Source organism: Chrysochloris asiatica, unplaced genomic scaffold, assembly GCF_000296735.1.
Source record: "Chrysochloris asiatica unplaced genomic scaffold, ChrAsi1.0 scaffold00026, whole genome shotgun sequence".
Classification (NCBI taxonomy): Eukaryota; Metazoa; Chordata; class Mammalia; order Afrosoricida; family Chrysochloridae; genus Chrysochloris; species Chrysochloris asiatica.
Genome location: NW_006408544.1, coordinates 17,760,678 through 17,788,299, shown reverse-complemented (window position 1 = coordinate 17,788,299; position 27,622 = coordinate 17,760,678). Strand labels below are relative to the sequence as shown.

The 27,622-nt window shown below is 37.3% G+C and overlaps 1 protein-coding gene across 2 annotated transcripts in view; it reads right to left on the bottom strand.

Moving 5' to 3' along the window:
- The window catches only part of ZYG11B (zyg-11 family member B, cell cycle regulator), a 130,631-nt gene that overhangs the window by 60,843 nt on the left and 42,166 nt on the right, over window positions 1–27,622 (bottom strand). For both annotated transcript variants that reach the window (XM_006839778.1, XM_006839779.1), the window contains exons 2-4: window positions 23,128–23,293; window positions 17,827–18,581; window positions 2,808–2,948 (exon numbers count right to left, since the gene is read on the bottom strand). In XM_006839778.1, the coding sequence (XP_006839841.1) occupies window positions 2,808–2,948; window positions 17,827–18,581; window positions 23,128–23,293 (1,062 nt within the window). The remainder of the gene's footprint in view (window positions 1–2,807; window positions 2,949–17,826; window positions 18,582–23,127; window positions 23,294–27,622) is intronic.

The window sequence follows — 27,622 nt, the reverse complement described above, 5'->3', positions numbered from 1 at the left end:
GCTGCGTATGTCCAAGTTGCCCATCCCCATTTACTCTGCGTATGGAGGGGGTGGGAATGATCCTTGCTATAAAGATTTGTTCCCTCTTTGGAGCTACTGCATCCATAGGTGTAGGTCAGGTTCATCAAATTGTATTAGATTACTCTTTTTTTTCCTCTTCTTTCTTCTTTTAGTTGAGCTCTGATCATACAGTCATTGAAGCCAGGTCAAGTGGGTATTATCTCCAAGTGTTCTCCTATGCTATTTTTTCCTCTTCTGGCTCTTAATATTGGAGTATTCCAGATTAGTTGTTGGACCTTCTCTCTTCAGTAATTATATTCTTCCCTCCAGGAAGGATTTCATCCTATGCTATGGCTTTAAACTCTATCTGTATTGTTGTTGTTGCTAAGTGCCATCAAGTCAGTTCCTTCCTACTGATAGTGACCCTGTATAGTGACCCTGTCCAAGGAATCACTGGTGGGTTTGAACTGCTGACTTTGTGGTTCAAACTGATCTTACGGTCCAATGCATTATCCTGCAGCACCACACCAGAGCTCCACTTCTGTATAGGTATGGCTTTTAATTTCACATTTTCAGCCCAATCTTCTCTCTTGAGTGTTTGAATCATTTACTCAGCAGTATATTTGACATTTCTATGTGAATATTTGATAGATATGTAAACTCATGATATTCAAAACTGAACTCTGTTCTTCTAAATCTTCCCCTAAATTTGTTTTCCCTTTGTCTTACTCATCTTAGGAAATGTAAAACTACTCTTTCAGTGCTCAGGCTAAAATTCTTGGGACATTCCTTCATTACTATCTCTTATCTCTAACATGCAATCCTTCAGGGAATACTATTACTACCTTTTCCTTGAAAATATGTCTGATCACTTCTCACCATCTCTACTACTATCACCTTGACTACAGAAATTATCAACTCTTACTTGCTCTGTTGACAGCTCTCGCTGCTTCCACTTTTATCCCCCTATAATACAGTCTCAAAGCAATAGTTAGGGAGATCTACTCAAGATAATCAGACCATGTAGCTCCTCTGCTGGAAACCTTACAATGGCTTATAAGGTCCTATATAACCTGAACTCCAATGATCTGTTTGATCTCATATACTATCTCCCATGTTCTTGCTACTCCAGTCATAGTAACCTCCTCTTTCCCTTCTTCATGCTCTTACTTCCAGGCCTTTGCAAAATTTCTCTGCCTATTACAGCAGTCATTAGCTACATGTGGCTATTTATGTTTCCATTTAAGTTAATTAAAACAAAATAAAATAAAAAAATTCGTTTCCCAGTAGCACTAGATGCATTTCAAGTGCTCAATAACTATATGTGGATAGTGGCTATTGTATTGGGTAGCACAGATAAAGAACATTTCTGTCATCACTGAATGTTCTATCAGAATGCACTGCTCTAGATATTACTTCTGCCTACATCACTCTTTCTCCAGATCTCCACTAGTCTGACTCCTTCACCTCTCTCTAGTTGTTGCTCATATTTCACACTTTCAGTAAGACTGACTCTGATCATCTAATACTACAATCGCCTCCCCATACTCATATTCCAGATACCCCTTGCTGGTGTTGTTGTTCAGTGCTATTGAACCGACTCCATGGCACTTAACAACAACAAATTGAAATACCCTATTCTCAAAACTTAATATACCTGGGAAGTCAAATCAACTGCTGCCTTGCCACTGAGTCATTGTTACTAACTTCCCAGATTCTCACACAATGTGTACGATAGGAGACAAAATCTCGCTCTTGGGACTGCTGTGTGCACTAAATGAGGGACCAAATAAAACTCCATACTCAATGTGCATAAGAATTACCTTCTGTTGTTGTTATGTGCTGTGGAATTGGTTCCGACTCATAGCGACCCTGTACAGGGTTTCCAAGGTTGTAAATCATTATGGGAGCAGAAAGCCTCATCTTTCCCCCACGGAACAGCTGGTAGTTTCGAACTGATGACCCTGAGGTTAGCAGCCCAATTCCGTAACCACTACGTTACCAGAATGCCTATAAGAATTACCTTGGGAGCTCATTAAAACGCAGATTCTGTATCCCATTCAGCCCTATTATAATCTAAATTTCTTAAAGGAGGGTCCACAAATATGCTTTAAAAAAATAAGCACTATTACCTACTCTTGGTAGTAACAAAGTCACATTTCAACAAACACTGCCCTAAGCAACTAATAAAATTTAGAGTGATTTTTTTGTCCTTCTAAAGCTGTCTTAAGGAGCTCTGGTAGCACAGTGGTTACAAATTGGGCTGCTAACCTTACGGTCAGCAGTTCGAAACTACCAGCTGCTTTGCAGGAAAAAGATGAGGCTTTCTGCTCATATAAAGATTTACAGCCTTGGAAACCCTCTACAGGGTTGCTATGAGTTGGAACCCACTGACTCCATGGCATACCACCACCAAAGCTGTCTTGGTTAAAATTGTTACTTCATAATAACATGGATCAGTTACAAAAGTGCGGGAGACTGACAGTGTGGAAAATGTCTTAGAAAATTCTGATAACTGTATTTCCAAAAAGAGATGATCTGGGAAGCAACACGTATCATTAGGGTTAGTATGAAATGTAGCATCCTAATTCCAGTCATATATTTCCATTTTCTCCTACAGCTGGAAAGACTACAAAACTCATGTAATCATTGTCTTTCTTTTTCATTTATAGTAAAATCACACTTCATCAATCCTATTGTAAATGAAAATTAAAAGACTAAATGCAAAATTTCACTAAATCTTCACATAGTCATAATTACCCAGGCAGATAATTTAAGAACTGTCATATTCATGTTCCTATTCTTACCTTTAAAATTTCTGGCTTTGTTTTTTCCATCACATGAGTTAGGCTAAATAGGTGGAAGAGAGCTTCTCGGACAAAGAATGCCCGCTCACTATATCGCTTCAATGCTTCTGCAATCTGGGTCTCGTTGGCTTCTCCAGACACCTTTGAACATAACCAAAAGATGAGCTTTTAAGATTCCTTTCAGCACTCTAACTTTTTCTATCCAAACACTGTTTGTATATACGGTATCCAGGACAGCTAGGCAGAGTTGAAACAAATGGGAATTAATATTTTGCAACTAATCAAGAATAGTTTGGTAAACACAGAGCTATATAATATATAGGCTCAGACCCCAGTATAAGCCTGTGGGTAAAAATTTCTACATTGTACCTAAAATAAATCTCAAGCTATTTAACACTATTTATAAGGCATTTACCTTTAAAATATAAGCCCTTGAACATATAAATTGAAATGCCCCTATCTGTCTCTTAAAGTCAGTCTTTCCACTGGTCTTTTTTTCCTGATCTTTTGACAAGTCATGCTCTTTCCCAATACAAGGCCTCAGCATATAACGTTTTCTCTTCCTATAACCTTTTACCTCTCTCTCATTGTGTAATTTCTACTCATCCTTCTCAATTCAAGTTAAATGACTTTAGAAGAGGTCTTCCTGAACCACTAACCTAAATCAGCTTTCCCTGAAATGTCTCTTTCACAACAATTATCATAATCTCCCATCAGACTTAACTAATTCATCACTGTATCCCAACCTCTTGCTTTGTGCTTGGCTCAGAATAACCACTCAATAAATACACACACACATATATTTGTTGTTGTTAAGTGTCGTCGAGTCGGTTCCAACCCATAGCGACTGGTGAGCTTGAACCAGCAACCTTGTAGTTCAAACAGCTTTGCAGTCTGGCGCATTAATCCACAGCGCCACACCAGGATATATATACATATATACAGATATGGTATGGAGCTCTGGTAGCATAGTGGTTACGAATTGGGCTGCAAACCACAAGGTCAGCAGTTCGAAACTACTAGCTGTTCCGTGGGAGAAAGATGAGGCTTTCTGCTCCTGTAAAGATTTACAGCCACGGAAACCCTGTACAGGGTCGCTATGAGTTGGAACCGACTCCACGGCACATAACAACATAAACATATACATTTTCCCAGATTTACCAACTTTCATTCAACACCAAAAAGTTCTGTTCACAATTAAGTCTACCTAAGAATTTCCCACTTATGCATATAATACACTTACCTTAAACTATGGTTCATGTACCACTGGAAACATAAGGAAAGTGTCTTTTTATAAATTATTCCAACTAATATGTGAAAAACAAATTATTAGAATATCACCATTCTATAATTCTCAATTAATTAATGGATCAAAGCATTAAGTGTCAACAACTGCTCACATCACAAAAATAGAAACAATGAGACATTATGTACCTTCTAATGAAAGAGCACAACACTTAAGAATCCTGCCAAAAGAATTTAAACATGAGACTGATTAACTAAGGCAGATGACCAAATTAGCTCCAGTTTGTAGGAAATGCAAAGATAGAAATATGCTGACCCATATCATAAGTATGAATTCAGCAAAATCCACAATGAGGGAAACTCTACTAGTCAAAAGGGCTGAATTCTTCAACAAAATATAAGGGGAACAAAGGGAGAGAGAACCTGTAAATTAAGATATTCAAAAGACTAATCAAATATTTCAAAATGGACAATAGTTGAGTGTCTAGAAATTATAAAAGTCAAATAGAGGTTACCTTTATGAGGAGGGAGGGTGTTAGGATTGGGACAGGGTACAGGAAAGAGCTTCTGGGGTGGCTGGCAAAGTTCTATTTATTAATTTGAGTGATGGTTTCAAGTGAGTTTGCTTTATTTTCACTCTAAGCTATACTCTTATTAGTCATGGTCTGCTACATGTATAATTATATAATAAGGAAGGGGGATCCTCATTAATTTGGAAGATTAAGTCTTTTGGCAAAAGCATTATACACAGTGATAAAAAATATTTAAAATCTTATTATAAAATAACTAGTTTTTATATAAACATACAGAATTCAAAGTGTAATTTACAGCAGCTTGAAGCAATAAAGGGATGCTGCCATTTCAACACGGATGTACCACTGCTGTTGTTAGCTACCATCAGTTGGCCAAGACTTATGCCACCCAATATACAATGGGACTGAATTGCTGTGATCCATAGGATTTCCATTGGTTAATTTTTTGAAAATAGATTGCCAGGTCTTTCTTTCTAGTCTGTCTTACTCTGGAAGCTCCACTGAAATCTGTTCAGTGTCATAGCAACAGATAAGCCTCCTCTGATAGACAGGTGGTGGCTAGGCTTGAAGGGCACTAGCCAGCAACCAAAGCTGGGTCTCCTATATAGTGAGAACTCTACCACTGAACCACCATCTCCTGATACGTGATACAAAGGTTTAGTACATACAACTGGAGGGTCAGGAACTGTTACCCTCCTTCCCCTTGGCATTAATAAATTTAAGTCAATCCTTAAAAAAAACAAAACAAAAAAAAAGGTCTAGTACAAATAAATGAACATGTCAGTGACCCAGAGCATGTATTCAGCATATATACGACTATAGAAAAAAATCTGAAACTTTCATTACACAACTATTTTTAAACTTTTAATTGGTGCATGAGGGTATTTCTAAAAGTTCATGGCATAATGGACTTAAAAGATAATGGATTCTTTCCACAAACCTTTTGAAGTCCCCTCATATAATTCACCTGCATACAAGTGAATTTTGACTACATGTTTATATATGCAAACCCAGTTATTTAATAACAAAATTTTGGAAAGTGTTCAGTTCTTTTTTAATTGCAGGTTTCCCCCACTATCTGAAAGAAGAGTGCTCCTATGAAATCTTTCATAAGCCAAGATGGCATAAAGTGAAGAAATAATTAGCATTAATTTATATGGGGATGTTTTTTGAGTATTTGCACACCCAAGAAAAACAAAAGCATCTTCCTACAACACTTAAAACCTAAAATAACATTAACATAAGATATTGTGTGCCTAACCTGAGCCAAGGTATTTCCAGTCATATGATATGCATGTGAACGGTGGACAAATAAAAAAGACAGGAGAAGACTCAATGAGTTTGAATTATGGTATTGGCTAAGAATATTGAATAAACTGCCAGAAGAAATGGTCAGATTGCTCTTGGGAAGTGAAGATGGTGAGACAGTCTCTCATACTTTAGGCATATTGACAAGAAAGGACCAGTCCCTGGAGAAGGCTGTCATGCTTGGTAAAGTGGAGGATCAGCAAAAAAGAGGAAGACCCTTAATGAGGTGGACTGACACGGTGGCAACAATGGACTCACACATAACAATTGTGAGGATGGCACAGGACCGGTCAATGGTTTGTTCTGTTTCACTATGAGTTGGAACTGACTTGATAGCACCTAACAACAACATAGTGTTTACAGACACAGTTGAAAGCTCAGATGGCTTGATGCTGAGGGTAGTTCCCTTGGACGAAGTTTGGCAACACTGCTCTAGGTGCATGTTGCCTCTTTAATAGTATGCTGCACACTAGTTTAGCTTTTTGTGTTTAGTTTTTTTCATAAAAGCAAAAATCTTTTTTGATTAGTGAAAATAGGTATTAACGTAGGTCTTTTGTAAAAGCTAAGCGATATAAAGCAAACTTTCACAAGTTTGTACATTGAACTTACTGCTTATAGATTCAAAGGATAGTCTAAGGTCAAGGCTTTCTAACATAAAAGATCTTGAATATTGATCTAGTCCAGATTCCCAAGTTTTTCTGAAATGTCCCAAATTTTTGCTCTGAATTAGGTAGCTAATAATCTATCATTTCTCCCATGTCTCAAATCTCTTCTATCCTGGACCAACTACATCACAAATGACTAAGAACATAGTGATTTCTAAACTGGGTTAAAAATAATTATAATCTTCAGAAAAGTGGTAGATTAGGAAAGAGATGTAAGAATTAGACTGCTGAGAGAAATGATCACTACTCTTCTTGGAGAAAATAGAATTTAGAGCCTTTAAATAGTTTATGAATAGAAAAGAGTATGAACTTAAATGGGGTAGAGTATAAGTGGGGAAGAGTCTAATTGTTGTTAAAGGAGCTCTGGCAGCGTAGTGGTTACGAATTGGGCTGCTAACCTCAGGGTCAGCAGTTGGAAACTACCAGCTGTTCTGTGGGAGAAAGATGAGGCTTTCTGCTACCGTAAAGATTTACATCCTTGGAAACCCTGTGCAGGGTCACTATGAGTTGGAATTGACTCCACGGCACATAACCACCATCACAATTGTTGTTAAGTGCTGTGGAGTGGATTCTGACTCAAAGCGACCCTGTATCGGATTTCCATTAAAGATATGAAAATGAACACTTAAAACAGGCCCTTGAAAAATCTATCAAAAAGGACATAAGACTAGAGAGGGTATGAAGAATTAGGAGGTAGACAGAAGGGGTGGAAACAAGGTCACTTGAGATCTCAAAAGAAAATTTTATTGCCAAAATTTGATGATGATAAAAAAAATTAACATGCAACTTATGGAAAGAAAAAACAAGAATAAGCACCACACTTAGATGTTCCTTTCCCTGGGCCCAAAACTCCAATTGCTGAATAGCTTCCCATCTATTGTAACTTTGCAATTTTTAAAAAAATTATTATTTTCTCCTTTAGGCAGAAAACTACAGGATCAGGGGCCCTGTCTGTCATCTCATCGCTGTATCCCTAAACGTAAGTTCAATAAATTGCACAGAGCAGACATTCAAAATTAGTTTTTGAGTGAATAAATGAATTTTTAAAAGACATGGTCGGAAGGCAGGTAACAAACTAATGAAAGACAACTTGGGTCAGAGCTCTCAACAGGTCACGATCACAAATCTAACAATAATCTAGATCATGTGATTATATATACTCATGTAGCTTAGTGGGCTTAGATATCCTTACCTTATTTTATTAAGGTAAATTAATTCAAGGGTACATCTCTCCTGCACCAATGCACTAGACACCTAAGTGTCAGGCCCCCAACTTTACATATGTCCAATTAACTGTGGATACAGTTTCCAGATGATTTTTCTAAAACATAATTCTGATCAACATGCATTGCAACTAGAACCACTTAATGATTCCCTATGTCTTACAGGACGTCATTCTCCTTGGCACCACATATAAGAAACTTCACCTCTAATCTATATAACATTTTGAGATAATATGAGGTTCCTATCATGCATTAAAAGAAGTTCTGGTAGTGTAGTGGTTACAAATTGGGCTGTGAACCGCAAGGTCAGCTGTTCCACAAGAGAAAGATGAGGCTTTCTGCTCCCGTAAAGATTTACAGCCTCAGAAACCCTGTACAGGGTCGCTATGAGTCGGAACCCACTCCAGAGTACATAACAACAACAATCACGCATTAAGGCTCATTAACAACAACATCACCTACAACTTCTTGCTGTTTCCTAAAACATAGTACGTTTTTTTTATTCCCCCTGTAAATGCTGTTCCTTGTAAATGCTGTCTAGAAAGTCTCTTTCCCAGTGTCTTCTCCTTGGGAAAATGTCTTTCCTCTTTAAAATGTAACTTGAAAGTTTTCTTTGGTGGAAAGAACTCAAATATCCATATGAATGGATAAACAAAATATGGTATATACAATTAAATATCATTTGTTGTTGTTGTTGTTAAGTGCCATCAAGTCATTTCCAACTCATAGCAACCCTGTATAGAGTTTTTGAAGAGCAGTTTCTTGGTGGGTTTGAACTGCCAACCTTGTGGTTCACAGTCCAGTGTTGATCCTACAGTGCCACACCAGCGGTCCTAAGTATCCTTTAGTCATAAATAAATGAAATTTATTCTGATACGTGCTATAATACAGATGAACCTTGAAAATATCATGTAGAAAGAAACAAGCCAGACATAAAAGGGTAAGTATTATATGATCCTACTTATATGAAATATCTAAAATTGACAAATGCACAGACAGAAAATATATTATTGGTTACTAAAGGGAAATGGACAATTATTAGTAGGTACAGAATCGGGCTGCTAACCTCAAGGTTGGCAGTTCAAAACTACCAGCTGTTCCACAGGAGAAAGATGATGCTTTCTGCTCCCGTAAAGATTTACAGCCTTGGAAACCCTGTGCAGGGTCACTATGAGTCAGAACCGACTCCATAGTACTTAATAGCAACAGGTACAGAATTCTGTTTAGGATGATGAAAAAGTTTTGGAAATAAACAATAGTGTTATGGGAAAACTAATCCTTCTAATTACCAAAAGCACATATATTAATCTTTTGTGCTCTTCTAACATGCTAGAATTGTTGCATTTGAGTTGTGGTATTGGAGGAGAATATAAGATATAAGGAGAATTCAATGTCAAGAAAACAAAAATCCTCACCACTGGACCAATAAACAACATTCTTATCAATGGAGAAAGGATTGAAGTTGTCAAGGACTTCATTCTTCTTGGATCAACTATCAACACTCACGGAAGTAGCAGTCAAGAGATCAGACGACGTATTGCACTGGGCAAATCTGCTGCACAGGAACTTTTTAAAGTGTTGAAGAGCAGAGATGTCAGCTTGAGGACTAGGGTGCGCCTGACCCAGGCCATTGTGTTTTCAATAGCCTCATATGGATGCGAAAGCTGGACAGTGAATAAAGAAGATCGTAGAAGAATTGATGCCTTTGAGTTGTGGTGTTGGAGGAGAATACTGAGGGTGCCATGGACTGCCAAAAGAACCAATAGATCTGTTTTGGAAGACGTGCAGCCAGAGTGCTCTTTGGAGGCCAGGATGGCTAAGCTTCGTCTCTCCTACTTTGGACATGTAGTCCGGAGGAAACAATCGTTGGAGAAGGATGTCATGCTGGGTAGGGTGGAGGGTCAGAGAAAAAGAGGAAGACCTCCAACGAGATGGATCGGCCAGGTGGCATCATTGATAAACTCGGGGGTGGCAGCGGTGGTGAGGTTGGCCCAGGATCGAGCATTGTTTCGTTCTGCTGTGCATGGGGTCGCTATGAGTCGGTTCCGACTCGATGGCACCTGACAACAACAACAACAACAACAATTGGAGGAGAATATTAAAAGTACCATGGACTGCCAAAAGAACAAACAGATCTGTGTTGGAAGAAATACATCCAGAATGCTCCTTGGAAGCCAGGCTGGCCAAACTTCAGGCATATTATCAGGAGGGATCAGTCACTAGAAGAAGGATATCATATTTGGTAAAGTGGAAGGTCACAGAAAAAGAGGAAGATCCTCAACAAAATAGATTGGAACAGTGGTGTCCCAAGAGGGGGCAATGTTTCATTCATTCAAAGTTGTACATAGGGTCGCTATGAGTTGGTACCGACTTGATGGCACCTACCAACAACTTGCTATTTATACCTCTCTCAAACTTGTTATTTTGTTCTACATTCACTCATTCATATTCAGTAGAATACAAAGTTGCATTTTAAAAGGGTGTGAAAACACAATTAGAACTTCTATATTTCTTTTTTTAATCAAACTGGAAGGAAATGAAATCTTACTAATTTTTAACAGACACTGTATTTTTTATGCAAATTACTTTTTTTTTTTTTTTTGGCAAATGGCACAACCCACTTGTATGCTAACTTCTGTGTGCATTCTGTGTATGAAGGAATGCTATTTACATGGACATACTATATATGAAAGGAGCTCTGGTAACAGAGTGATTACGAATTGGGCTGCTCACCTCACGGTCAGCAGTGCAAAACTACCAGCTGCTCTATGGGAGAAAGATGAGGCTTTCTGCTCTAGTAAAGATTTACAGCCTCGGAAACCCTGTACAGGGTCACTATGAGTCTGAACTGACTCCACGCCACATCACAACAACAACTAGATATGAAAATATGGTACTCCCTGGGTGGTGCAAAGGATTAATGTGCTCACTGCTAATTAGCACCAAAAGGTTGGTGGTTTCAGTCCACCCAGAAGCTCCTCAGAAAAAAAAGTGCGACAATCTACTAAAACATCAGTCACCAAAAACCTATGGATGCAGTTCTACTCAGTTTGCACTAACTCACTGGCAACTGGTTTGATAAAATTCCATCTTTATGTCAGTCAGTACATGTCACATATTAGAGTAGGTCCAATGCCTCACTTGTGCCTTTGCTGTAGCATACTGCAGTTGTGTGTATACTGTAAAGCATATTTAGGGATTATGTTATCTACTTTGCACAAGCCCATCAAATAAGCTGTGAACTAAAGATAATAATTGAACTTTAAAATGGCAGATGAGCTACTTCTATATATAAAAAATGACATCATGTATAAGTCAGCCAATCAATCAATTTCTCATAAAAATAATCCTAGCAATCAAAATAATCAAGACTAACTGAAATAAGGAGTTAGTCATCATCATTAATGATAAACCTCATCTTAAATCTAGACTATGCCTTGATCTAGTAGCTAAAGACAGTGTGAAGTCATCAAAATTAGAGTTAATAAAATAGTTTCATTGAATCTATCCTATCCCTTTGTAATTTCTGTATTATATATCTAACAGATTCATGTAGCACCACTGTTATTGTTGCCCAGTGCCATCAAGTCAGTTCTGACTCATAAGGACCCTGTATTGGGTTTCCAAGGAGTTGCTGATGGATTTGAACTGCCGAGCTTGTGGTTCACAGTGCAGTGTTTATTCTACAGTGCCACACCAGAAGTCCTCAAGTAATATGACATACATATAACTCATAAATAAATGGTGGTGGTGGTGGTGTCGTGTGCTGTAGAATCAGTTCCAACTCATAGTGATCTTACATAGGGTTTCCGAGGCTGCAAATCTTTTCCGGAGCAGAAAGCCTCATCTTTCTCTCATGGAATGGCTGGTAGTTTTGAACTACCAACCTTGAGGTTAGCAGCCCAATTCGTAACCACTACGCTACTACAGTTCCTTATAAATAGATAGATACATTCATATAATAATGGAGCTGTAAGCTGAAATTTTTTTTACTGGAAGTGATAGAAGTTCATTTTCAAAACAGTTTAGAGAACGTTGATTTATGGAATTTATTTTGCTTGCTGAATGTTTGCCTCCTCTGGTCCTAATTTACTTAATCTTTTTATCATCAGATATTAGCACAGTGACTAGAATAGAATAGCAGAGTGACTACATGCCAATAAATGTGATGAATGAATGTACTTTTTCTAGCATTCTGGTGACCAACAGATGTGAAGATGCAAGAGTCTAGTCTCCTCTGTAACCTTCAGAGTTACAAAGCCTTGAAATGTCATGTGAACTAGAAGACTGTAGAATGAAAAGTATATAACAAGAATCTGGTCCAGGCTTCTTTTATAAATATTTAATTGTTTACAAAAATTTTATAAATTTCTTACATGAAACGCAGCCTCGAATAGCCTGTGACTATCAAAGAACTTTTGTTACTGGAATGTTGAGCACTCAAACAATTTCATTACCTAAGTTTTAATCACTGATCAGTCCTTCTCTAGCCACTGATAGGCCCTTAAATCAAGCAAGCTAGCTCCTTCACTATGTTATTGTTGTCATGTGCCATGGAGTTGGTTCCGACTCATAGCGACCCTGTACAGGGTTTCCGAGACTATAAATCTTTACGGGAGCAGAAAGCCTCATCTTTCTCCAGCGGAAAAGCTGGTAGTTTTGAACTGCTGACCATGAGATTAGCAGCCCAATTCGTAACCACTACGTTACCAGAGCTCCTTAACTATAAGGATCTTCAATAAATTAACTTCATATCAAAAAAGTATCTGCATGTAGCAGATTTTGCAAACACTTTAAAATGGAGAAACTTCTGTAGCTACTAAAATTTATACTCTGAGGAAATTTCTTCTTTTAGCATTATGTACATAATTCTTTTGTAACATCTTTCAGACTGTATTAAAGCTATTTAAAAATGTCTTCTCTTGAATAGACTAAAATTTCTTAAGGGAAGGAACACAAACTTAGACATCTTTAAAGAGTCTGGTAGATATTTTGTTTTAAATGGACCAAGTCTTTTACTTAAAAACTGGTTTTGCATTTCGTGGCATGCAACAACCACCACCGTCACTGCATGTTGATTAATTCAGTTGAATTAATTCAGTTGAGGTCAAGGGATGGGTCTAGGCTGGAGATACACTTAGGAGTCATCAGCATATGGATGATGACTTGAGAATAAAATTGAGGTATGGAGCACTCCAACCTTTTAGAGAACAAGAAGATGCGTAAGAACCAATTGTTGTTGTTGTTGTGAAGTGCCGTCGAGTCGGTTCCAACCCATAGCGACCCTGTATAGGGTTTCCGAGGAGCAGCTGGTGAGCTTGAACTGCCGACCTTGCAGTTCAAACAGCTTTGCAGTCTGGTGTATTAACCCACAGCGCCACACCAGGACTCCAATAGCTCGGTAGAGAACCCTTAAATAAGGCAGCCAAAAAAGTAAGAATTCTAGTTATGTAGAAGTGGAGGGTTTAAGGAAACTGACAGTGATAGAAAATAAAACTGGTGGGGGGAATAGCATGACAGAGTTGGAAATTCTATGGTATGAAATCTCTGTGGTGGGGTTAAAAACTGAGAAGGGATAGAACTAAGATGTTCAAATTGAGGTAATAAGGTGTAGTGTGGAAAGGGCACATGCTTTGGAATCAAATAGTCCAACGGAAATTATATATATGTGTTGTTGTTATTAAGTACCACAGAGCTGATTCTGATCCATAGCATTTCCAATGAGTGACTGGTGGGTATGAACTGCCAACCTTGCGGTTCAAACTGACTTGGTAGTTCAGAGCATTATCCTGTGGCGCCACACCAGGAAAAATTCATAGAAAAATTCCATTAACTTTTAATCTCATTTTCCACAAATGTTTTGAAGTTCCCTTGTACATACAAATCTTAAATAAAACAAAATTTTCCCCCACAAAAAACGTAAAGATTGCCATCCTTAAGTATTGTGTTCTTTTAAAAAAATATCCACATAAAACTATATAAACAACAGCTATTTTAAAGCACAGACAAGAAAGTTGAGGGGCAGGGAGTTTCAGTCAATGGGAGTGAAACAACTAGAACAGAAATGATGAGAAAACAATAAATATAATGTAAACAATGTCACTGATTTGTAAGTATGTCTAGAAACTACTGGATGGGACTGGATTTTGCTGTGCATATTTTTACCAGAAATAAAAAATATTAAAAAAAAAAAAAAATCCAGTGGTTCAAGGACAGGCTCAAAATATCAGCTGTCTGTGAATCTAGCATATTGCCCAATACCTGGCATAGACGGTCTTGCCAGGTCTGGCCCTGGACTATTTTTCCAGTCATATCTCATTTCTCTTGCAACTCTCACCTGTTGTGTTCTAGTCACAGTGGCCTTCTTTTAGTTCTCTGGCTTACATTGTTTTCTCTACCAAGTCTCACCTTTAATATCTCTACTCATTCACCAATTCTTCAAAGAAGCCTTAAATTACACTAAGTATCTCTGGTGGTGTTGTTGTTGTTAAGTGCCACCAAGTTGGTTCAACTCATAGCAACTTTGTATAGGATTTCTGAGGAGCAGCTGGTAAACTTGAACTGCTGACCTTGTGATTCAAACCAACCTTGCAGTCCAGCGCATTAAGCTGCAGCATCACACCAAGACTCCTGGTAAGGCCCTACATATGTGTATTAGTCTACAGTCTTAGCACTACATGGCTTAAAGCATGTATATGTATTTATATACTTAAAATTATTTGATTAATGTCTACTCCTTCACTGATTTATAAACTCCCTGAGAGCAAGATTATGAATTATGAATGTCTGGGTTATCCTCAAATTCCCATGTCAAGTAGTGTCTAGAGCACAGACACTAAATAAATATTTACTGAAAAATGAAAAGGAGTGACCCGAAATAATTTCCTATATTCTATTATAAAATTCCTAGAGTTAGGAACCCAAAAAGAAAGAACACGCTCAGAATTTCTCAAGCTGAAAGAAGTGAAGGAAAATTCAAGCCTCAATTTGAAATATTGAAGGATTCTATGGGCAAATACTGAATGATACAGAAAACATCAAAAGCAAATGGAAGGAATACACAAAGTCACTTTCCCAAAAATGAACTGATTGATATTTAACCATCTCAATAGTTAGCATATGATCAAGAACTGATGGTATTGAAGGAGGAAGTTCATGCTACACTGAAGGAATTAGTGAAAAACAAAGCTTAGGGAATTAACGGAATACAAACTGGAATGTTTCAGCAAACTGATACAATGCTGGAGGCACTCACTCATCTATGCAAAGAAATTGGGAAGACAGTTACTTGGCCAACCAACTGGAAGAGACCTATATTTGTGTCCATTCTAAAGAAAGGTGACCCAACCAAATGCGGAAATCATTGAACAATATCATTAATATCAAATGCAAACAAAATCTTCCTGAAGATAACTGAAAAATAGTACATTGATAGGAAACTGCCAGAAATTCATGCTAGATTCAGAAGAGGATGTGGAATGAGGGATGTCACTGCTGACATCAGATGGACCTTGGCTGAAAGCAGAGTGCTTTATTGGTTATGCAAAGGCACATGACAGTATGGATCATAACAAACTACAGATAAAATTACGAAGAATGGTAAATCCAGAACATAAATTGTACTCACGTAGAACCCATGTATAGACCAAGAGGCAGTCATTTAAACAGATCAAGGGTATACTGAGTGGTTTAAAATTGGAAAGATGTGTGGTAAGGTTGTATCCTTTTAACATACTTATTCAATCTGTATGCTGAATAAATAATCTGATAAAATTGACTATATGAAGAAGAATGTGGCATCAGGATTAGAGTAAGATTCATTAACAAACAGTGATATGCAGATGATGCAATCTTGCTTCCTTTCAGATGCAAAGAGGACATGAAGTACTTACTGATGAAGATCAAGGACTACAGTATGAATTACACCTCAATATAAAGGAGTTCTGGGTGACACTGCAGGATAATACACTGGACAGCAAGGTTAGTTTGAACCACAAGGTTGGTGGTTCAAAACCACCGGCTGCTCCTCAGAAACCCTATACAGGGTTGCTATGAGTTGGAACCAACTTGATGGCACTTAACAAAAACAAAATAAAGAAAACAAATATTCTCACCACTAGACTAATAAATAGCACCATGATAAATGGAAAAAAGACAAGTTGTCAAAGATTTCATATTACTTGGATCCATAAGCAACACTCATTGAAGTAGCATCAAGAAACAAAACAATGTATTGTACTGGGCAAATCTGCTGCAAAAGATCTCTTTTAGAGTGTTATAAGAGAAAAGATGTCACTTTGAGGACCAAGGTGCTGCTGACTCAAGCCTTGGTACGTTTAATAGCCTCTTATACACGTGACAGCTGAACAATGAATAAAGAAGACTATAAAAGAACTGATACATTTCAATTATGGTATTAGTGAAGAATACTGAAACTATCACAGACTGCCAGAAGAATGAACAAATCTGTTTTCGAAAAAGTACAGCTGGATTGCTCCTTAGAAGTGATGACGAGACTTTGTCTCTCCTACTTTAGACACGTCATCAGGAATGACTATTCCCTGGTGGACATCATGCTTGGTAAAGTGAAGAGTCAACAAAAAAGAGGAATATCCTCTACAAGATGGATTGACACAGTGGCTGAAACAATGGGCTCAAATTTAACAATTGTGAAGCTGGTGCCGGACCAGGCAGTGTTCTTTCTGTTGAATGTGGCATCACTATGAGTTGGACCCAACTCGAGGGCACCTAACAACAATCATAAAAGTCTGAATTTATGGATAATCCAAGAACTGTGATGATTATAAGACATAGGCTAACCTTTTCTTATCCTTTTTTTGGACCAGTGTTGGCTGCTCACGAAAGATACCTTGCCATTTTGTTCACAAAATCCACTTCTTCTGGGCCTTGCCTGACTGTGCTCCAAGTAGAATCAAAGGATGCTTCTATTCAAGTGGTCTGGGTAGTGGGAGAAAAATAGAGCTCTGGAATCAGACAGATGTAAGTACAAATGTTGATTCTAACTCATAGTAAAACATTTTTAAGTCAAACCCAATGCCATCGAGTTAATTCTGACTCATAGAGATCCAGAACGACAGAGTAGAACTGTCCTTTTAGGGTTTCCAAGGCTGAACTCTATAGAAGCAGATGACCATATCTTTCTCCCACAGAACAGCTGGTGGGTTTGCACTGCCAACCTTCCAATTATCAGTCTAGTACTTAAGCACTGTGCCACCAGGCTCCTACAATAGAAAGCATTTAAGGGATATAGTATGTGTTAGAAAAATATTAGTCTTCCCCAAACTTGTTACAGTCCCATACATCAAGGTCTCGCTTAGGTATCATCTCCATGAACGCCCCAATTACCCAGCAAGAAAAAATGCCTATTTTGTTACAGTAATTACTACTACTTTAATTCTTGGCTTAATAGCTATTTGTGATCAATCATATCATTACCACTCTCATCAGACTAAGCTCCTTGGAGGCAGGGCATGTTATCTTTTTCATCTTTGAATCTCAAGCCCAAAAGATGTTTGCAAACTGAGTTTAATCTAATAGGCATGAGAAACTTTTAAAAAAGAAAAATTTTACTTCTACAGCAGAGATTTTCTCAGGGAACTTTATATTCAACAAGGGTATATCAAGTTTCTTTGAAGTGATCCATTTGAAATGGTATACTTAACTAGTCTAAAACATCTAAACATCATCGTCATCATCATAAGAATTATCATTTTCCTAAGATCTACTATGTGTGACTTGCCCTTTACATATATAATTATTTATCTTTAGAGGAATTTTGCAAAGTAGTAATAACTATTTTACGAATAAGGAAATGGAAAACTCATACAAGATAAACCATAGCATGTTATGGGTCACAAAGCAAGAAAGCTGGGATTTTAGTTGGTCTGACTCTAAAGCAGACTTTGCACTATACAGTTTGTTTCATAAACAGACTCCATATATCACTAGACAGTCATCTTAATGGACTCATATACAACTAACACATTTATTACCTTGACAACGTAATACATTTTAAAAGTCTAACCTTCAAATGTCCTTCGCCTGTGAGGAATTCAGAGTAGCCAGCATCAGTGGCCAACAAACCTACAAACTGCATGCTGGGCCGTTGCTGAATAAAGGCTTCAACAGCTTTATCTGTCACATGTTTTCTCCCAGAAACATCCAGGGAGACAAGATTGGGTAGGATGTTCTTTTGTTCTAATAAGCGAAGAGCTATGTCTGATGTAAATTGTTTATCATCTGAAATATCAAGATGATTCAGATGCTTTAGTTCCTGAACAACATCCAGGATCTGTGTGGTTGTCATTTTTAAACATTTCAAGTGGTGCATGGTTAGAGACTTGAGTCGGTCTTTGCAGGCTAGAAGAGCAGTGATATCTGTGATAGAGGTATTAGAAATGTCCAGGCTCTCTAATCTTGGCAGTGAAGCAACTTCAGCCAGGTCTTCATTGTAAAAGAGAACATTGGTGATGCTCAAAGCACGAAGGCCAGAAAGCCGGCTGAAGCAGCGCTCATAAGGATCTTCAAGGGAGAGAGTTAACGAGTTCAGCACTAGGCACTGGAGATTCTGCTGGATCCATTTGTTACTGCCAAGCCCACTGATGATGTCTGTAATGGTTATGTCAGCATTCACACCTGTGGCATCAAGTTCCACTAACTTGTGGTGGCAGAAGGCTTTCCGGAAAGCAACAGCAGAGATCTTTGCTTTGCGAATGCAAGCTCGCTTTAAGCGCATCTGGTTGCCTCGGAAAATACCCACAGTTCCATCATTCAGTAGACCTGGTGAAAAATAATTTTAACTTTAAAAACTGTTAAAGAATAGACAAAAACTCTATCATACTTTACATTTACAAAGCATTCCTGCATTAAAAGTATCTTATTTAATATATACAACAACTCCATGAGGTGAGGATATTATCTATAATTTACAAATTAGTACCCTTGGGCTCAGAAAAGTTAATTTGTGTTCCAAGATCACAGAGCAAGTGGCAGGATCAGGAGGGCAGAAGATGCAACTTTTATTTACTGGATATATCTCATTGCCTTCCTAAATATGAAAAGCTACATTTCCCAGTACCATCCTTGAATTCAATGTGATGTGACTTTCTGGTCAATAGTATGTAGACCAAAGCACATTAACAGCCAATACATGAATTTTCTGGTATCTTCTCCTGCTATAGTGAGAAGGCCTCAAGGTCTGGACAGTACAACTATATGAGAGCAGAGCCTCCATCTGCCTAGATTGTAGGATGACCACAGAGCAGAACCCTCCACAGACATGCAGTTTATGTACTGTGAGTGAGGTATAAACCTCCGTGTTTAATAGATCTGAGAGCTTTAAATTTGTTTCCTTCAGAAAACCTATCAAATGTAATTATGTCTGTTTATTTTGTACTTACTTCTAAGCTCTAGAAGAACAAGATTTATGCTGTGTTTAATATTCATATTGTATACCTCGTGTCTAAGATAGTGCCTGACTTGCAACAGGTATTTAATCATTTTTTCTCTAAAGCTTCTGCACCTGAAAGAACTCTTTTCACAAGACACATTGCTGATCTCTGCTCTACCCACTGAAAACACATTATCAAGTTGATTACAACTAATAGCAATCCTGTATAGGGTTTCCAAGATTGTACATCTTTCCAGGGAGAAGAAAGCCTCGCCCTTATCTCAGAGAGTGGTTGGTGGGTCTGAACTGTCAACCTTGATGTTAGCAGTCCAGTGCTGATCCTATAGCACTACCAGGGCTCTCCATCCTCAGCAATGGGTCCTTGTAAATACCAAATCTTGGAAATAGACCCTGGGTTAAGATCAATAGTTTTTTTTTTTACAGCTGAAACTTCAGACGTTGGGTTTTCAATGTCAATTTTAATCTAATAGAGATTATCACAGTTCTTTACACAATTTGCTCACAAATTTTGATACTGTACACATAGATTTAGTAATGTGTGTTATACCTGGCCTATGAGTCAGTCCACATAGATTTTCCTAATAACCAATTTTAAGTGTTTATATTAGAGGATAATAGAGTTTTAAAAAGCAAGGGATTTTTTTTTTTTAAAGCATGAGATTTAAAAATTGGTCCTGGAGCTCTGCTTCTACCTTTATCATTGAACAGTGAATGAGTCTGGAGCTCTAAGTTAGGTGCATTAGAATTCAAATCTATAAAATGCAAATATCTCCCTCATGGGGACTACTATGAATATTAAATTGTTGTTGTTAAGTGTTGTTGAGTTAGTTCTGACTCATAGTAACCCTGGATAGGGTTTCAAAGGAGCAGCTGGTGGGTTTGATGAACTACTGACCTTAGGGTTAGCAGTCAGTGCTTATCCTATAGCATCACACCAGGATACTGAAGATTAAATGAGATGAGGCAAACTGAAAGCATTACACAAATGTCATTAACTATATTTAAAAATATTTCTAGATTGTTACATTCCCCCTTCTTTCGTTAGTAAACTTACTGAATAGCCATTTGTTTTTTCCCATACCAAATAATTACTGTACTTGTCACAATGCATTTAAGCTAAATTTTCCTTTGTTGTCATACAATCCACTTTTGTTGTTGGCAGCCCATCCTCTTCAAATTTGACATTTTAAATCTACTACAGTTAGAAAATCAAGATAATTAGGGCTGTATCTATTAAGTATTAATATTTGCTAAATAATGACTTGGGGTTTCATTCAAGGAGTAAAGTACAAAAATCTAAATGTAAGAATTTTGCCCCAAAGCATTTCATCATCTTTTTTGTTGTTGTTGTTGCTACAGACAGCTAAGGTGACTAGCAATGTGATTTTCACATAAATGGGCCACTAGTATGGGAATACAATCCCTCAATCACTTAGAAAGTCTATTTAGCTGCTCGAGGATGGAATCCATATGTTTTAAAAGTTTTAATTCTTTTCAGTTTAATACAAAATCGTAGGGCTGAATACATCAGGGTCTGTTAATTTAGAGTGGATATGCAGTATAACACAGGAACATTATTATTAGATGGAAAAATTTTTATTCTGATTCCTACTTCTCATGCCTACATCTCCTGGGAAATTTTTAGCACTTAATCACAGATATAGTGACCAAAGACTATAACAAGAGAATCACCATATTCCAACAGCAAAAACTCTTCAGCATCAGGCTTCTTAAACTTTTGAATTGGGTAAAGAAATAAACTTTTAAAATGTATATAAGTTAAACATTTTCTAAAATCAATATGCTATTACTGAAACAAAACAAAACTGGCATCAGCTTCAAAAGCACTCAACAGAGTAATTTCCCCAAATATTTTATTACAAAAATTTTCAAATACACAAAAATTTATGAAATGACTTTTTAAAACTGTGACAAGAACTGGCTCTATTTCCTTTTATATATCCTAGTAGCTCTACTCTTGATTGTTAGAAATAAAAAGTTAGAAATAATTCAGAACCCTTCCTGGGTTTAAAAAAAAAAGGCAATTAATCACATTGAGATTATACAAATGGCCAGCAGGGGTTGGGGGAACAAATTACTTTTCTAATCCCATTTCCTTAACTGAAGGTAATTTAAAAATAAATACATAATACATATATTTTGATCAAGCATACAGGCTTTCCAAGACACACTGAAGGACAAAAATGATTTAGTTACCCTTACATAAAAAACCACAGTAATTATTTTACACATATCAAGCATTCAACAGTGTCTGGCACATTTTAATAAACATTTAATAAATGTTAGTTGGTACTATCAGATATCAGTAGTTATATTTCAAAAGGCTAAATGAATAAGAAAAAAACTTTACACCTATTCTTTTGATTTACAAGACTAGTTATATTAAAAAAAAATTAATATGCTAAGTATAATCACTAAACTGAAATTAGAAAGAACTGTTAGCATTGGCACCTTTACCTTTATCATATGTAGTACCTATTGAGTTTTATCCTGGTCCCTATAGCAATCTGGAAAAATACAAAGAGACTACAGATTTGAGCAACTTAGTGAAAACCAAAGAGCACACAGGACCTCTTCTTTCTTCAAATAGCCCAAAATGCCTCAGACTAATTTCTTTCCACTTTTCCATAGAACATATTACCTGCATTCATACTTATTAGTTACATATTTTTTAAAATCACAGCAAAAGTATAAACCACTACCTGACATCTAGAAACAGATATACCTCTAATAGTAGGTGTAGGAAGACTGTGGCACACAGTGGAAAGAGCACAGATTTAAAAAATAAGCTGACTTGAATTTTGATCAGGAGTCTTGGTGCGGTGCTGCAGGATAAGCACTGGACCGCTAATCACAAGACCAGAGGTACAAACCAGTTGCTCCTTGGAAATCCTATAAGGGTCACTGTAAGTTGGAACCCACTCAATGACAAGTAACATCACCATTTACTAGCAATCTCACCCTCAGCAAGTCTTTACTTCTCAGAACCACAGTTTCTTTATCTGTATATAGATGGGGTAATGTCGTTGTTATGTATCATTGAGTTGATTTTAACTCTCAGTGACTCTATATAAGGTTTCTGAGGAGCAGTTAGTGGATTTGAATTGTCGATCTTGCTGTTAGAAGTCCAGTGCTTATCCTACAGCACCACACTAGGACTCCTGATTAGAGTTGTTAAGAAAATTCAATGAAAACATACGTAAAATGTCTGACACGTAATATGAATGGTAACTATTATTATTGCTAAATTTTAATTCTATTATAAGATGTGGACAAATCACATTCCCCACTGATAAGTTTATAAGCCCTTAAGTTATAAAGGTTTTATATCTTTTTCAGGTTAAAACTTAAATAGAATAAGAATACTCAGTATATATAACCAGAATTTCAGATGAGTTGAGACTTTCCATTTCTTTTAGAATTTGTTTCTTTTTAGAATTTGTTTTTAAAAACTGAAGTACTAAATTAGCTGTGATTTCTTATTTTCAAAAGTCAAAAAGAGAAAATAGTTTTTCCATAATACTGATTTTCCCACTGATTTCAAATTAAGATGTATGATATTTATGCCAGCAAACTTCTAAATGTATATCTTATAAGCTAGAAAAATGATTTCTGCCATAACAATGAATTCTCAGGCACAGAAAAACAAGATGGTTTGGTCAAATAAGAAATACAGAAAACCCTAAAGGAAAAAGTGTATTCCAAATTACACAGTAAGCAGCAAGATGGCTAAAAATAAGCAGCTCTTTTCCTGGAATGATGCTAACCTGGCCCTTCAGTGTTTTTTTCTAAAAATAAATAAATAATTAAATGGCAAAACTATCACTTCAAAATTCAATTAACAACACACAAATTTTTTTCCTTCAGTTTATTTATTTATTTATTTATTTTTACCATGAAAAGCCATGGTTTGAAGCAGTCGATCAGCCACTTCCTGTGGAAATACTCCAGGTTCCTGCAGGCACAATGTTCCATCTTGTCTTGCTGAACAGAATTTCTCAAGGTGAGTAGTCAGGAAATTCAAGCAGATATCAAGTAAGGAATAGGGAGATGCTTCCTCCTTGGAGCCCAGGAAGACACATAAAGGAAACACAAAAGCCAAAAAATTAGTGTACAGAAAAGCACAGAACAAAACATTTATTTACTTATTTGACAGGTGTCCACATACTGAGTAGGGTCCTGGGAATACAATATGTGGCCTATGTACTTTAGAGCAAGAGTAGGAGAATCATTTAGATAAGCATTTGCATACAATCTGTTAAATACTACAGAAGCGCATATGGAGTATGAGTCCTGGTGTGGCACTGTGGGTTAATGCGCCAGACTGCAAAGCTGTTTGAACTGCAAAATCGGCAGTTCAAGCTCACCAGTTGCTCCTTGGAAACCCTATATAGGGTCGCTATGGGTTGGAACCAACTCAATGGCACTTAACAACAACAACAACGCACTGTAGAAGTACCTAGGAAGGGGCCCTAACCAGTCAGTGCTGGTCAAGCAAAATGATATATGCAGAGAAGATTAAACCTCCTAAATTATCCCTCATAATCCTCTCCTGCTCAAACCTTCCCATCAGCCTAAAGAAACTTAAAATTGTTACAGTGATGTCTGAGTCCTTCCAAAATCTAGCCCCAATTTACTTTTCAACCTGATCTCACTCAGCATCTCCATTCCAACCTGGGGGTTCAAATACAATAAATTTATCTTTGGATAAAATAACTGTGGTGCTCTAGGTTAATGCGCCAGACTACAAAGCTATTTGAACTCCAAGGTTGGCAGTTCAAGCTCACCAGATGCTCCTCAGAAACCCTGTATAGGGAGGGTCACTATGGGTCGGAATCGACTCGACAGCACTTAGCAACAACAACAACAAGATCATCCACAAAAAAGAAACATTTTGATTCAGTTATTTCAGCCTGAAGAGTGAAGAGCTAATAAGCAAAAACATTTAAGTATAAGGGGTTAATTATAGAAATAAAAATATTCACAACAATAATAATAAAATTAAAGTTATATACTAGCTATCATCTACAAGGAGTCCTGGTATGGCACTAGGATAAGCACTGAACTGCTAACCACAAGATCGTTGGTTCAAACCCTCTAGTCATTCCTTGGAAATCCTATACAAGGTCGCTATAAATCAGAATCAACTTGACATCACTTAACAACAACAATAACCATCCATTAGATAGGTGTTTTCTATATGATTGTGCTGGTTACTTTATATGGCTTATTCTTTATTTCATATATTCCTTACACCTACTGAACAAACTAGTCAAGAATTACCTTTATTATGAATAACTGAAAATGATAATGATGTTGGGTGCCACAGCCACTTTCATCTCATAGTGACTCATGTACAACAGAAGAAAACATTGCCCAGTCCTGCATCAGCCTCATAATTGCTGTTATGTCTGTGCCTAGTGTGCTGCCACCGTGTCAATCAATCTCAATGGAGTCTTCTTCTTTTTTGCTGATTCTCCACTTTACCAAGCATGATGTGTTCAGCTGCTAACTGAAAGGTCAGTGGTTTGAATTCACCAATTGTTCCACAGGAGAAGGATGTGGCAGTCTTCCGTGAAGATTTATGGCATTGGAAACTTTATGGGGCAGTCCTACTCTGGTCTGTGGGGTTGCTATGTATTGGAATTGACTCCATGGGTGTAGTTTTAGAGGACACTAAGAAATCAACTCTTTATTTTTAAAATGGGTAAATAAAAAATGATAAAATATTTACCTTGACTTTCCTATACGAACTGTACCACTGAGTAACCATATAGCTTACTATATGGCTGATGTAAGGGAGTTTCTCTCTACATACATATTTATATAAGTAATTAAATAAATAAGGAATGATATAATTATCACCATTTTGCAACTGGTCCTGTTGTGGTGCTGTAGGATGCTAAAGGACAAATGATCTCCTTCTTCAATATATAAACTGCAAAAGAAAAGAAAGAAAGACACGGAGAAGAAATTTAAGATTAAAAGAAACCTAAAAGACATACTTTGTTGTTAAGTGCCATCAAGTGGATTCCAATTCATAGCAACCCTGTAAGGGTTTCCAAGGAGCAGCTGGTGGGTTTGAAGCACAAGCCTTGTGGTTTAAATCAACCTTGTGGTCCAGTGCTTAGTTAGCCTTCAGTGCCACACCAGGACTCCCCTGTAAAGATTATGCCAATCACTGTGTAGACACTTTATAGATATCATCTATAATAATATGAGTCCTGATGGTTAATACTTTGTACTACGAGTCATTATTCATCTATTTTATTAAACTAATTAAGCTAATTAATTTAATCATCACAAAAGCTCTTGTTGCTAAGTGCCCTTCTGACTCATAGAGACCCTATCTATGCACAACAGAAGGAAACACTGCCTAACACTATGCCATATTCATAATTGTTTTTACACTTAAGCCCATTGCTACTCCCACTGTTTCAACTGATCTTCTTGGGGGTCTTCCTCTTTTTTACTAGCCCCCTCATTTTACCAAGCATGATGTTCTTTTCCAGGGACTAGTCTCTTCTGATAACATGTCCAATGTATGAAAGATGACGTCTCACTGTGGTACCTTGAATTTACTAGGTAGGACTTTTCAATCCAAAGACTTCTTAATTCCCACAAAGCATTGGGTGGGACCATGCAAAAAAGGTATAAAGGACTCAGATTTTCAAACTGACTGGAAAGTCAGTTTGAACCACAAGGTTAGTGGTTCAAGCTCACCAGCCGCTCCTCAGAAATGTTATATAGGGGTCACTATGGGTTGGAACAGACTCAACGGCACTTAACAACAATAAGGCTGGGATTGGTTAGTTTTTAAACCAGGTAGGTTTAAAAGGAGCCATTTCAGAAGGAAAGATGAAGATCCCAGGACCATCAAGAAGAAAGAGCTTGAATAGAACATGAGATCCAAGCCTAGAAAAGCGGCAACAGTAGAGGCAATGGCATGGAGAGACATAGCAGCTGTGGACTCTAGTCCCATGAACTGAGTAAAGCTAAAAGCTTACGGACAGAAGACTGGCTTGTAGAATGTGCCCTTTGAATATTCACAGCCTGGCTAAAAGAGCTTTGTAACATTTGCCAGAGCAGAGTAAAGGCCAAGGGGCCACATGGCTGAGAAGCCAAAGACAAAAATAAGGCATGTCTGCAGTACGACAAAGAGGCATTCTTGACTAGAAAATTGCTGCACCCTGAGTTGTTTTGATTTTAAATTATAAACCCCATGATCGTGAGTATTGTTATGTGTTTGTGTGGCCATTGCAATGGATTGTTATTGAACCCAGATGTGAAGCAGAGACTGCCGTGGGAGGGAGGGCTGGTGTCAGACTAGGGTAAAAAAAAAGTTTGTAGGTCCCACTAGAAAGGACAAGCCGACCAGCCTGGAATAGCTAGAGTGATAGAAGATGCATCTTCCAAGATCATCAGAAAACAAAACAAAACAAAAATGGCCATAAATCCATCTGATATCAGCAATGATACCCATAGCTTCATGTGCTCTTCTGAATCCAGATTAAAATTTTGGTTGTTCCTTATTAATGTACTGTTGCAATCGTTTTTGAATTATCGTTAACAAAATTTTACTTGCATGTGATATTATTGATATTGTTCCATGCCTTCTGCATTCCATTTGGCCACCTTCCTTTGGAGTGGGCACAAATACGGATCTCTTCCATTCCAGTGATTGGGTAACTGTCTTTACAATTTCTTGGCATAGATCAGTGAGTGCCTCCAGTGCTGCATCAATTTCTTGAAAATTTTCCATTTGTATTCTGTCAATTCCTGCAGAGATTTTTGCTAAACCCTTCAGTTTGCACTTCTTCCTTAAGAAGAAGTTAAGCTTGCACTTCTTCCTTAAGTACCATCAGTTCTTCATCATATGCTACCCTCTTAACATGGTTGAACATTGACCATTTCTTTTTAAAATAGTGACTGTGTTTTCCTTCCATCTTTTTTTGATGCTTTCAGCATCCTTCAATATTTTGCCCATAGAGTCCTTCAGTATTGTTAGTTTGGGGTTTGTTTTTTTTTCTTCAGTTCTTTCAGTTTGGGAAAAGCTGAGCATGTTCTTTCCTTTTGATTTTCTAGCTCCAGTTCTTTGCACATTTCATTAGAATACTTTGTCTTTTAGAGCTGCCCTCTGAAAATTTCTGTGCTGTTCTTTTACTTCCTCATTTCTTCCAGTTGTTTTAGCTTATCAAGAGCAAGTTTCAGAGTTTCTACTGACATCCATTTCAGTCTTCTCTTTTTTTCTTGTATTTTTAATGACCTTTTGCTTTCTTCCTGTATAATTTCCTTGATGATGTCATCCCATAACTCTTTTGGTCTTCAGTCATTAGTGTCTAATGTGTCAAATCTGTTGCTGAGGGTTATTTATACTCAAGGTCATATT